General features: G+C 46.4%; 1 protein-coding gene across 1 annotated transcript in view; it reads left to right on the forward strand.

The window, feature by feature from the left end:
• CYTH3 (cytohesin 3) overlaps window positions 1-12,105 on the forward strand; it is a 52,903-nt gene that overhangs the window by 37,046 nt on the left and 3,752 nt on the right. Inside the window, exons 6-9 of the mRNA XM_056866614.1 lie at window positions 105-185; window positions 1,275-1,387; window positions 3,429-3,577; window positions 4,904-5,015. Of these exons, the coding sequence (XP_056722592.1) occupies window positions 105-185; window positions 1,275-1,387; window positions 3,429-3,577; window positions 4,904-5,015 (455 nt within the window). The remainder of the gene's footprint in view (window positions 1-104; window positions 186-1,274; window positions 1,388-3,428; window positions 3,578-4,903; window positions 5,016-12,105) is intronic.

The raw sequence follows: 12,105 nt of genomic DNA on the forward strand, positions 1-12,105 counted from the left end.
GTGACAGTTTTCCCTTCATGCAAGCACCCAGTCTTGAAACTTGGATGGGCTAAGAGAATCAGAACGAGGAAATTGATATTTCCGGGTTGTTTCCTCCTCCGCAGGGATGATTTTAATATTAAAGTACTTCAAGCTTTTGTTGAACTCCATGAGTTTGCTGATCTCAATCTCGTCCAAGCCTTAAGGTAAGCACCCGTAACCTTATTTTATTTTTTTAAAAAACCTTTTCTTTAAGCTTTTGTAGTTGCTCCCAGCACAAGCCACAGATGCATTAGGCTGGGGGGTCCCCAACCTTGTTGAGACCATGGGCACTTCCGGAATTGTGGGGAAAGGATAATGGGTGGCGGCACCACAAAACGGCTGCCACGTGAGCTGGACCAATCTCAAAACGTTGGCAGGTTCCACACTGCGTATCCTCTAACAATGGGAACATCTGTGGCCAGCTCTTTTTTTTAAAAAAAACTTGCCGTTGGCTTATGGTGACCCCACAGGGCTTTCAAGGCAAGAGGCATTCAGAGCTCGTTTGCCATTGCCGGCCTCTGCGTAGCAACCCTAGACTTTCTTGGTGGTCTCCCGTCCAAGTACTAACCAGTGCTGAACTTACGTAGCTTCAGGGATTTGCCGAGATCAGGGCAGTCTGGGCTAGTCAGGTCAGAGATGGCTAGCGCTACAATGAGGCAAAACGAGGCAGAGTTGGGTCCTCTTTTGCGTCTGCTGGGGCATCTACTCTCCCTTCGGAGGAGCAAGGGGTGTCCATTTCTTGTGAAAGCCACCAAAAAGCTCTTCTGCTACTTTGCTAGGCTGCTGGTTCTGTTTGGGGGAAAACACCGTATGATACAGAGATATGTGATTTCTGATCAGGATAAGCTTGTTACTGGCGAGTTAGAAAAAAAATGCTGCCATGGGTCTAATCTGACACACAAGTTGCGTACGTTGAGTATGCTGAGAGCCAGCGTGGTGTAGTGATTAAGAGCTATGGTTTGGAGCGGTGGATGCTGATCTGGAGAACCGGTTTTGATTCCCCACTCTTCCACATGAGTGGCGGAGGCTAATCTGGTGAACCATGTTGGTTTCCCCACTCCTCTACATGAAGCCAGCTGGGTGACCTTGGACTAGTCACAGCTCTCTCCAAGCTTTCCCAGCCCCACCTACCTCACAGGGTGTCTGTTGTGGGGAGGGAAAGGGAAAGGCGATTGTAAGCTGGTTTGATTCTTCCTTAAGTGGTAGAGAAAGTTGGCATATAAAAACTAACTTCATCATTATCATCTTTGTAGGCAGTTCCTGTGGAGTTTCAGGCTTCCAGGAGAGGCGCAAAAGATTGATCGTATGATGGAAGCTTTCGCTGCACGCTATTGCCTTTGTAACCCTGGAGTCTTTCAGTCTACAGGTGAGTGGTGATGTTGTTGTTTGTAATGTGTCATTATGGTTGGGTGAAATTAATAATGTAAGAAGGGCCCCTCTGGAGTGCCCCGGAAGATCACCTTGTCCAGTAGTGGCCAATCGGATGCCTTCGCGAAAGCCCTCAAGGAGGACAGAAGGTTCCTTTCTCCACAAGAACACTGTTTTTAGCTGTGCCTCAAGTGCAGCCTGTGCTATATTTCTGTTTTGCTAACACAGTGCAAAGAATTAAGAAATGTCTTTGGAGGGAAAGTATCACCTGCCAAATTCGCTTGTGGGTAATGTGTATGGTGTAGTGTGGTTAGGACCGGTGGACTCTAATCTGGAGAACTGGGTTTGATTCCCCGTTCCTCCACATGAAACCAGCTGGGTGACCTTGGGCGAGTTACAGCTCTCTCAGCCTGCCTACCTCACAGGGTGTCTGTTGTGGGGTGGGGAAGGGAAGGTGATTGTAAGCTGGTTTGAGTCTTCCTTAAGTGACTTAGAGGAGCCCCATGGCACAGAGTGGTCAGCTGCAGTACTGCAGTCCAAGCTCTGCTCAAGACCTGATTGTCAGGAACAGGCCATGAGGATGGTATGCGGCAGTGCGATTGTGCTGCTTCCAGGTGCTGTTGTGCTGTTCTGTCCAAGGCCAGTCTATGCCCCGTGTTTAGTCTTCATAGATTCCCATACTGTGGGAATCGCCAAGTACTCCTTCCTGCCTTTTGGAGGGGGGGGTTGCCTGGGTAACCAGTTATCTCCTTTTGCTCTTCCATATATGCTATGTACCTTGCCTTTGACCCTTACTAGTGTCCTTTTGAATATGGCTTCTGAAACCTGTCGATTCTACCCAATAAAACTGCTTTTGTGGATTGGTACCCTGCTGAAGTTTGTTTAAGGGGGCCACAGGACTAGAGCTCACACTGAGTTAGATCCCAATGGAAGTTGGTTTCAGGTAGCCGGCTCAAGGTTGACTTAGCCTTCCATCCTTCCGAGGTTGGTAAAATGAGTACCCAGCTTGCTGGGGGTAAAGGGAAGATGACTGGGGAAGGCACTGGCAAACCACCCCGTAAACAAAGTGTGCCTAGAAAAAGTCAGGCTGTAACATCACCCCATGGGTCAGGAATGACCCGGTGCTTGCACAGGGGACCTTTACCTTTACTTAAGTGACTGCAGTGTGGTGTAGTGATTAAGGGTGGTGGTTTGGAGTGGTGGACTCTGATCTGGAGAACCGGGTTTGATTCCCCACTCCTCCACATGAGCAGCGGAGGCTGATCTGGTGAACTAGGTTGGTTTCCCCACTCCTACACATGAAGCCAGCTGGGTGACCTTGGGCTAGTCACAGTTCTCTCCCTCAGCCCCACCTACCTCACAAGATGTCTGTTGTGGAAAGAGGAAGGGAATTGTAAGTCGCTTTGAGACTCCTTAAAGATAGAAAAAAATCGGGGTATAAAAAAACAGACTCTTCTCCCTGTGTATGGGTGTGCTGCCCCAATTTCTTTCAATGGCCTGGAGGAGAGGGGTTAAATTATAAGACACCCTTCACAAATCCGCCACATTTTTATCCCATCCTTCCTCCAAGGAAGCTCACAAACACATGCGGTTCTTCCTGTTTAGTCTTCTCAACAACCCTGTGAGGTAGGGTAGGCTGAGAGAGAGTGATTGGGCTAAAGTGAGCTTCATGGTAAGGTCAAAATTTGAATCTGGATCCTCACTGGTCATGGCTCTCTGCACCACACTGACTCTTCTCGCCTGTAGCCTAGTCTGCATTATCGCTTGCAATATTTATTTAACGATGACCAGAATAAATTTTTGGTAATTCAGAAGTGCAGTTTGTGAAAGTAATGATCTGAATGCATTCAACTGAACCCCCCCCCCCTTTCACAATATCAGAATTATTGTTCAAAGTTCAGAGGGTCACCTCTAAAGTCCAGGTTCTCTTTTTCTTTTTTGCTGAACAGTAATAGGAAAGGGAAAAGGATTTCTCCTTACCTTGCGTGTTTTGCGCAGAGTGATGCAGTGCTAATTATTCTGCTTTTGATGTTTTTCAGATACGTGCTATGTGCTATCTTTTGCCATCATCATGTTAAACACTAGCCTACACAACCACAACGTCAGAGATAAGCCAACGGTGGAGCGGTTTATATCTATGAACTGCGGCATCAATGAGGGCGGTGACCTCCCGGAGGAATTGCTGCGGGTAAGCTGCTTTAAAAACGGCGGAGTCGGTTGCCCTCTCGCTTTGTTGCGGGACCAAGGAACAAATCCTTCAGTTCTGGCACCAGTCTCTGTGGGAACCAGCTCAGCAGATGGTCACGGAGGAAGAAGGATCTACTGTCTCCTTGCGCAGTGTGTTCAAAGAGGGGCCTGCTCTTTCCTAATGCATCCCTCGTCTCAGACGGTTCTTCACCCAGCCGCACTTCCTGGCTTAGGACCTGCGTGTCTAAAGAACTGACTCTTCCCCTACATCCCCGTGTGCCAACTGTGCTCCTCAGGTTGCTGGTTGTCCCACCTACCATCAGCTGGAGACCTAGGTCTTTTCCTTTTTTTCCCTAGGTTTAACAGCCGTTGACTATTCATCTATCATTTCACACTTTAAAAAGAGGGAAATGAAATTTAATTTTTCCTTGACACTATAAAGAGAAAAGTTGCCACATCTCTCATGCAATTGACTGATCTACTTGACAGCAGACAACACAGTATCCACTTCTCAGAAAGTGTCTTTAGCTGTTTTATCCAGGGAGTGATATATTTAGTCACAAACACACATGAAGCTGCCTTCTACTGAGTCAGACCCTTGGTCCATCAAAGTCAGTATTGTCTACTCAGACCGGCAGCAGCTCTCCAGGGTCTCAGGCATGGGCCTTTCACATCACCTACCTGCCTTGTCCCTTTAACTGGAGATGCCGGGGATTGAACGTGGGACCTTCTGCATGCCAAGAAGATTCTTTACTACTGAGCCATGGCCCCTCCCTGACTTCATGCAGTATTATTTTGTGGACCTGCTAAAACAATATAGGCTAGGGGGTGTACTTAATCTGGACAGAATGCACATTTTTGTTCTTCTGCAATAATTTTATTGTATCGCCCTTGCGTCTTGGCTGAGTCTAAGGCATTGCATCTTGCCAATAAGACGCTTCCATGGCTTGGTTCAGACATGACACCTGCCCCTAGTTGGTTGCTGTGTGAATGAACCCCAGGGGCACCTTGGCTTTCTCATGATACGATTATTCCAAGTGGGTACCTGGGTTAGTCCGTAGCAGCAAAATAAAACCGTGGCACCTTGAAGTCTAACAAAATTGATTCCAGCATAAGCTTTGGTGAACCAGAGCATCTGATGGGCTAACGTGCGCACATCTAGCCTAAGATGAGTTAACAAAATAAAAAAGTCTGCAAACATGGCCATGCAAATTCTTTCTCATAGAAGAATCGACGCCAGTTTCCCTTCAAGATATTTGTTCTTCATCCAGAATCTGTTACGCAGACGTTGTTGAACTTTCTCCTTCCTTCTTCTGTTTTCTTTCAGAATCTATACGAAAGCATTAAAAACGAGCCCTTTAAAATTCCAGAGGATGATGGGAATGATTTAACCCATACGTTTTTTAACCCAGACCGAGAAGGTTGGCTGCTGAAATTAGGTCAGTAAGAGAGGGGAATCTTCCCTCCTGACTTTGCATTTGTTTGCTGCTGAGTTTATACAAATCTGTTGTAATGAAACGTGCATTCACATCTGCGCCAAACGCTCACTTCAAAAGTGTTGCCAATCGGGATTCTTTTATATAACGACTTTTTTATTGACTCCAGAGTTAGCAGCATTGAACGGAGTTTGATTCTGGCATTTTGGGGCTGAAACCTGAGAGGAGGGATTCCTGCCTCCTCGTACGGACGCATGCCAGATAAAAGAACAGTTCCATTTGTTTGAAACCGTTCCCAAGACTGCTGTAATATTAGCTTTGCTGCTAGGATTTCTGCACACATGCAAAACAAAAAAAAGCAATTATTCTGTTTCTTTTTCTCCAAAGAGCAAGATTCGAGTCTAGTGGTGCTTTCAAGACCAATAAGATTTCCAGGGTATAAGCTTCCGGGAGTCCAAGCCCCTTTCATCAGATATCATCAGGGAGCTGTGACTCTCAAAAGTTTATACTCTGGAAATCTCATTGGTCTGTAAGGCGCCGCTGGACTCAAATCTTGCTCTTCTAACTGCAGACCAACACGGCCACCCACCTGAAACGTTCTCCCAAAGGTTATTCCTGTACGTCTTTTATTTCATTTTCCATACTTGCGTGTTTCTGTTTTTGGTTTGATTTTTTGGCTATGATTTTTGAAACGAGTGTTTTTTTTTAAATGTGCCTTCTTGTTTTCCTTATGGCCTATGACCTCTCACCTTTCTGTTCTGTGACTGGCTGTTTCTGCTTATTCTGCGTTAGGAGGTACGTACCTGACGGCTTTTCTAGCCTCTCTCTTGTTCTGTTGCTTGTTCTTCCATTTCCCCCTCCCCACTTTTATCCTTCCTCCTTCCGTCCCCCCCCTTTTTAAAAAAAATTCCCACGTCGGTGGGATTACTGTGCTTGTCATTTAATATCACTAACTTCAAGAGAAGCCTGTGGGATTCGGCTGGTTCCCTTTGTTAGTGAGTTTGTTCACCGACTTGAAATGCTTCACGGCTCACCACCTACCACTTCGAAGTACCCCACGGGCTTTTTCTACGTGGGTCGATCCCTGCAGAGCACGCGAGTCGAGCACAGGGCCCTTGTTTTCCACACATCTGTGACTTCTGGTGTCGATCCATCTTTCTGGTTGAAATCACTTTGCCTTCTGTCCTATTCTTGATATTCCCCCCCCACACCGAATGACTTCAACAACATTTGACCAATCAAAGGAGGTCTTCCTGCTTTGGTCATACTTCCGTCATGTCAGTCTCTTTCAATAGTAAGACAAAAGCGAAGATGTATGGCAGGATTTAATCTTGGCAGAAATGGGTTCGTTTAGCAGTTTGACCATCTGATACACGGGGTTTATGGTGATAATGCAGAGTCACATCGGAAGAAAAGCTCTGGGATGCTCTCACAGCAAAAAAAATAAGTAAATAAAACATAGAAACACAGAGCTAGAAGGAACACAGTCCAACCCCCTGTGCAATGTAGGAAATTCACAACAACCCCATCATTCCCCCAATGAACCCTGCTCCATGTCCAGAAGGTGGCAAAAAAAACAAAACCCTCCGGGATCTCTAGCCACTCTGGCCTGGAGGAGAATTCCTTCCTGACCCCAAAGTGGCGATCAGCATTACCCTGGGCATGTAAGGAAGGGCCACAAGAGCTGAGCACCATGCCTCACCAGCCCAGATCGAGAGTAGGGCGGTGGCTGCCTCGGCTGGCTCGCGGGCTGGATAAGAGCTCTCAAGGGGCCGGATCCAGCCCACAGGCCTTATGTTTGACATCCAAGCTCTAAGGCTTGGAAATCAGCACACTGGTGGGATTATGTTTTTGAAGAGTACAGCCTCTGGTTTTTACATCATGCAGCTAAAACCCGACTCTCTCGAGAAGGCCAGGTTTGCCAGTTGACTGTAGGCTGGGGAACGCTTGCCAGAAAGATCTTTCCAGGAGCCTCAGACTTTTGAGTTTATTTGTGGTGGGTGAGTTGTAGGCACTGCATAAGGATTAGTTATGGGCCAAGTGGTGGTTGAAATCAAATCCCCCCCTCCTTTTCTTTCCCTCCCTGGTAGACGTTGCAGCTGGACAAAGATCTCACCGGCGACGAATCTGAGGGCTCAGTTCTTCCGCTCTAGGATTAGATTCCTCCCCCCACTTCTAATAGCAGCGTCTGCTGGCTGTAGCTCAGCTAAACAATCTGGGCTCTAAAACGTTCGTTGTAAATAACTGAGGCCTGGCTTTAATTATTTCCTTTTCTGTCCAGAAAGTAAATATGGTCGTTTTGAGTATCTGGGTTTTTTTTTTTTTTTTTTTTTGCTGTCTCCAAGGCTTATTGAAGAGGGACCGATTGAGCTGTGTAAGTTAGGATGTGAGGAGGTGGAGTCATCAGTATTCCGTATCTGGCATTTTAAGCATTCCTCAGTGGATTAAAAGAACACCCTGCTAGGAAGAGAATGCTTTTTCAACGTCTTAATTATGCAAGAATAGGTCTTCCTTTGGCAGTCTAAACACCTCTAATTATCTAAATAAACATTAATTGCTATCTGATCTGCCATATTTTTCCCATCACAACCCTTGGTGTGCCTTTTACAACCACTCTTTGATGTGAGGACAGCTTCCGTTTGCATACCGTTTTGTGTTATTTCTGGCCGATCCTAATGAAAGGTACTACGAGGTTTTTGTTTTCGGGGTTTTACGTTGGACCTACGCAGCAGATTGTGACCTCCTTTGAGTCAGATGCTGGCCTTTTTAATCAGATGACCTATAAAGGAAGGCTGCTTTTCCCTAGTCCTTGTTTTCTTTTATGCTGTGCTGCAAAGTTTTATGTGCCTCCCCTGCCTTTATTGGTTTCCAGTTAGTGCAGTTTCTTATCCCTCGCAAGATTTGGGGTGAGCGCGAATGTAAACGCTAAAACAAGCTGCTTTCAGCTCTGTGCCAGATAAGAAGACAGTGCACACCTATTTCAGGGCTTGTCGGGGGAGTCCTCTGTCCAGGGATATGTTGCTCTTCTAAAAGGCGGAACGTCCTCTCCTTTGGGGCAGAGCCCTGTGAAAGTAGGAACCAGCTGCCCAAAATGGCCTTCCACCAGATAGCAGCTTTAGGCCACCAAGTCCCGGAGTTTTGAGCGTGGGCGTACGTCTCAGCAAACCCTGAGAGCATAAGGTCTTTTCTGCTTGTCATGTTGGGGGATGAGACGCAGAGATCCGTCAGTGGCAACTCGGCTCCACGGTTTCCTTTGGGGACCTAGAAAAGCAGCCGGCTGTGATTCCGCAGCAGGGAAGTTCCCCGGTTAATTACTGCCACACCGGGGACCTGAAGCCAAACCTTCTTTCTTGAGTCGGCAATGACGTGGCTAATTCTGCCTGGACAGTCATTCGCCTTGTCTGGTCTTGGATTCATGAGCCTGGCTTTGCCCCCTGTTTCTCACCAGTGTGTCGATGACATTTCCTGGCTCCGATTCAAGTTAATAGTCTCTGCTATTGATTTGCATAGGAGTCTGATCAAGCCGCCGATAGCTTATTGGGTTTGTTAAGAAGCCAGGGTCAGGCTCCAAGAGATCTGGCTCCTCTCCATGTTTGACACTAAAAACTCCCTTTGCCAGATTGGCCAGGGATCCTGGAGGATTTCTTTTTAAATTTCCTGTAGTGTGCAGGGGATTGGACTAGATAGCCCTGTTGGTCCCTTCCAACTCTATGATTCTATGATCTTGTCTGTCTGATCTCTGAACTTCCTCTTTCTCCACCACTTGACTGCACTCAATTTAAAAAGGATTTAGCATTTTGGTTTTCTCTCTCCAAGACTTTGAAACACAGTTCTGTGTAAAACTAAGAGGGGAAAGGCATGTGAACATTATATAAGGACAGCATTGCATTACTCCAGTGTTATCCCTGGGGGGGTATTTTTTGCATTTAGAATAGTATTGAAAATAATATAATATTTTATTGGTTTACCCTGCATACCAACAGATAACACTGCAGGCTGCCCATCCTATTCCTGCCATTGTTCTGTAGCTTTTGAGGATCCTCCTTAGTTCATTGTGAAGAATGAGCAAAAAAGCCTTCCCGATGGAGGGAAAGAGTTTCAGATGATTTGAAGTCCGGGCCTTGGATTGAGCAGCGTGATTCGTTTACGATGATTAATCCTTGGGCAGACCGGACTGTCTAATGAGCGTCTGATGTTCACTGCGCTTAGTAACAAGATCAGCTTATGCTGGGAAGGGAGTGCCTAATAGATTTAGCAACTGGTAAATGGACAGTGCCCGGGTTGTGACGCAACCAACGGCAGAGACATCAGGTCTGTGTTTTGACATTATTAGGAGCCGTATCTGCAATCTGATTACCAGTAGCTGACAACAGCATTGAACTTGGATCAGGCAATTTGCTGGCCCTTGATGCTAGTAACGAGCATGTAAATGCATTTGTGATTTGCTTGGTTTTTTGGAAGCCCTTCCCTCTGTAGGATTTAGCCTCCCTTTGGACCATGCATTCAAAGCACTGAGAGGTAGTCCAGAAGACTGGAGATCTTCTTCATCCTTTCCACTTAGGGTTGCCAGCTCCGGGTTGGGAAATACCTGGAGATTTTGGGGGGTGGAGCCTGAGGAGGGTAGGGTTTGGAGAGGGGGAGGGATTTCAGTGCCAAAGTTAAATTGCCAAAGTGGTCATTTTCTCCAGTGGAACTGATCTCTGTCACCCGGAGATCAGCTGTAGTAGCAGGAGATGTACAGCCACCACCTGGAGGTTGGCAACCCTACTTCCACTTTATATTGGCATGTATGATGGTTCTTCTAATCTGAGGGTGATGGTGAGGACAGATCCAAGGATTGTAAACTAACTAATGCGAACGCAGGCTTCAGTGGGGCTGGTGTTGGAAACTGCAGTCAAGTCGCAGCTGACGTACGGCGACCCCCTAATGAGATTTTTCAAGGCAATAGACGAACAGAGGTGATTTGCCGTTGCCTGCTTCTGCGTAGCAATCTTGGGCTTCCTTGGCAGTCTCCCATTCAAGTACTTACCATGGGTGACCCTATTTAGCTTCTGAGATTTACAAGATCAGGCTGGCAAGCTGTCTCTTTCTCCCCCAGTCCGGATGAATGATACCAGTTGTAGTGAAGGAAGGACACTTTTTTTTTTAACCGAGAAGCATTCTGATCTTTATTGTGGCCAAATGGAGCTGAACTTTGGCTTTGCAAACCGATTTGAAGGCTGCCAGTCCAACCCAGCTGCTTTTGTGTGATAGCTTTTATATTTTAGATGGCCTAAATTGATGCATTCAGGCGGACGTACAATTATCCCTCCTCAAATCTGCAAATGTGCCCAGCCGTGCACACTGACTAAATTGTAAGATTGTGTTCCCCAGTGAAAACAAACAGTGCTTGAGTCTGAACTGTAATTATGGTTGGCAATGCCAGCTGGGTGACCTGGAGCTAGCTACAGCTCTCTTAGAGCTCTCTCACCCCACCTACCTCACAGGGTATCTGTTGTGGAGAGGGGAAGGGAAGGTGATTGTAAGCCAGTTTTATTCTTCCTTAAGTGGTAGAGAAAGTCAGCGTATAAAAACCAACTCTTCTTCTTTTTCTTCAAACAAGGTTCTTGGTAGATACAGATTTTTTTCTCAAATAGCAAATACAGTGAAAACAGACCGACTGTATCAGTGAGACAAACCATGGCTCATTGCAGAAATCAAGCCAAACCGTGGTTTGTACTAATTGCAGTTTAGAACCCAAATGGTAGTGTGAACACATGAAGCTGCCTTATACTGAATCAGACCCTTGGTCTATCAAAGTCAGTATTGTCTACTTAGACTGACAGCGGCTCTCCAGGGTCTCAGGCAGAGGTCTTTCACATCACCTGCTTGCCTAGTCCCTTTAACTGGAGATGCCGGGGATTGAACCTGGGACCTTCTGCATGCCAAGCAGAGGCTCTACCACTGAGCCACAGCCCCTCCCCAACTATACAGGCTAGCCTGCTTTTGTCTTTTGTCTACTCTTGGCACTCCTCCATCAGGTAGAGTTTTGGTCAAAGCAAAATTCAGACATCATGCCAAACCACAGTTAGCACAAGCTGTGGTTTGCAAACCTGCCTTCCAACATGGCTTGTCAGATTATGGTTTGCTACCAGATCAATGCAGGCATCTCCAGACAAGTCCAAGTTTGTTTATTGTATCTAAAGCATTTACATGCTGCCTTTCGATCCAACTCAGGGTTCCCAAGGCAGCAAACATTAAAACATTAAAAAACAGCATTTAAAATAAAAAATATTTATAAAATATTCTGAGACAATTAGACAAAATACGTACAAAAACGCAGCCAGAGAAGAGGGCTAATAAGAGTTAGTGAGGGAACACCAAATGAATTTTTTAAAAGTCTTCACCCGCTGGCAGAAGACGATAATGGAGACAGATCTCCCTGGGGAGGGAGTTCCAAAGTTCCAGTCCCACAACTGAGAAGGCTCTTGCTTGGATTGCTGCCCATCTAGCCTCAGGTGGCGGGAGCCGCTTGAAGCAGGGCCTCCAAAGATGACTGGAGTGGTTGGGTAGGATGACATTAGAGTAAGTAGTCATTATCTCTTTTGGCCTCAAGCCATATAGGGCTTTAAAGGTCAATAGCAGCACCTTGAATTGGTCCTGGAAGCAAGTTGGGAGCCAGAATAGTTGGAACAAGACTGGAGTGATATGGAGCCTACCACCCACTCCAGTCAACATTCTGGTCACCGCATTCTGCACCAGCTGAAGCTTCTGGACAGTCTTCAAGGGCACCCCACGCAGAGCACACTGCAGTAATCTAATCTAGACATTACCAGGGCTGCACCACAGTTGATTGTAGCTTGTTACATTGTCTGAATTGAGCCACAGTTTGTAGGCTTTAAACACAGGCAGCTTAAAAGCTTCTTATGTGGAAGAGCGTGGCTGGGTATGTGAATCGAGATTGGCATGATAAATCGGTTCGATCTCTTTATTGCCTGTCGGTTTCAACCAGTTTTATTGCTATCTGGGCAAATCACTGCAAGTTGATGGTGTTGTGATGGCGTTTTGACAGCTGCTGGAAACGTGCTGTTGAAAAATAGCCTAGTGAGGTTTT

Source organism: Euleptes europaea, chromosome 21, assembly GCF_029931775.1.
Source record: "Euleptes europaea isolate rEulEur1 chromosome 21, rEulEur1.hap1, whole genome shotgun sequence".
Taxonomy (NCBI): Eukaryota; Metazoa; Chordata; class Lepidosauria; order Squamata; family Sphaerodactylidae; genus Euleptes; species Euleptes europaea.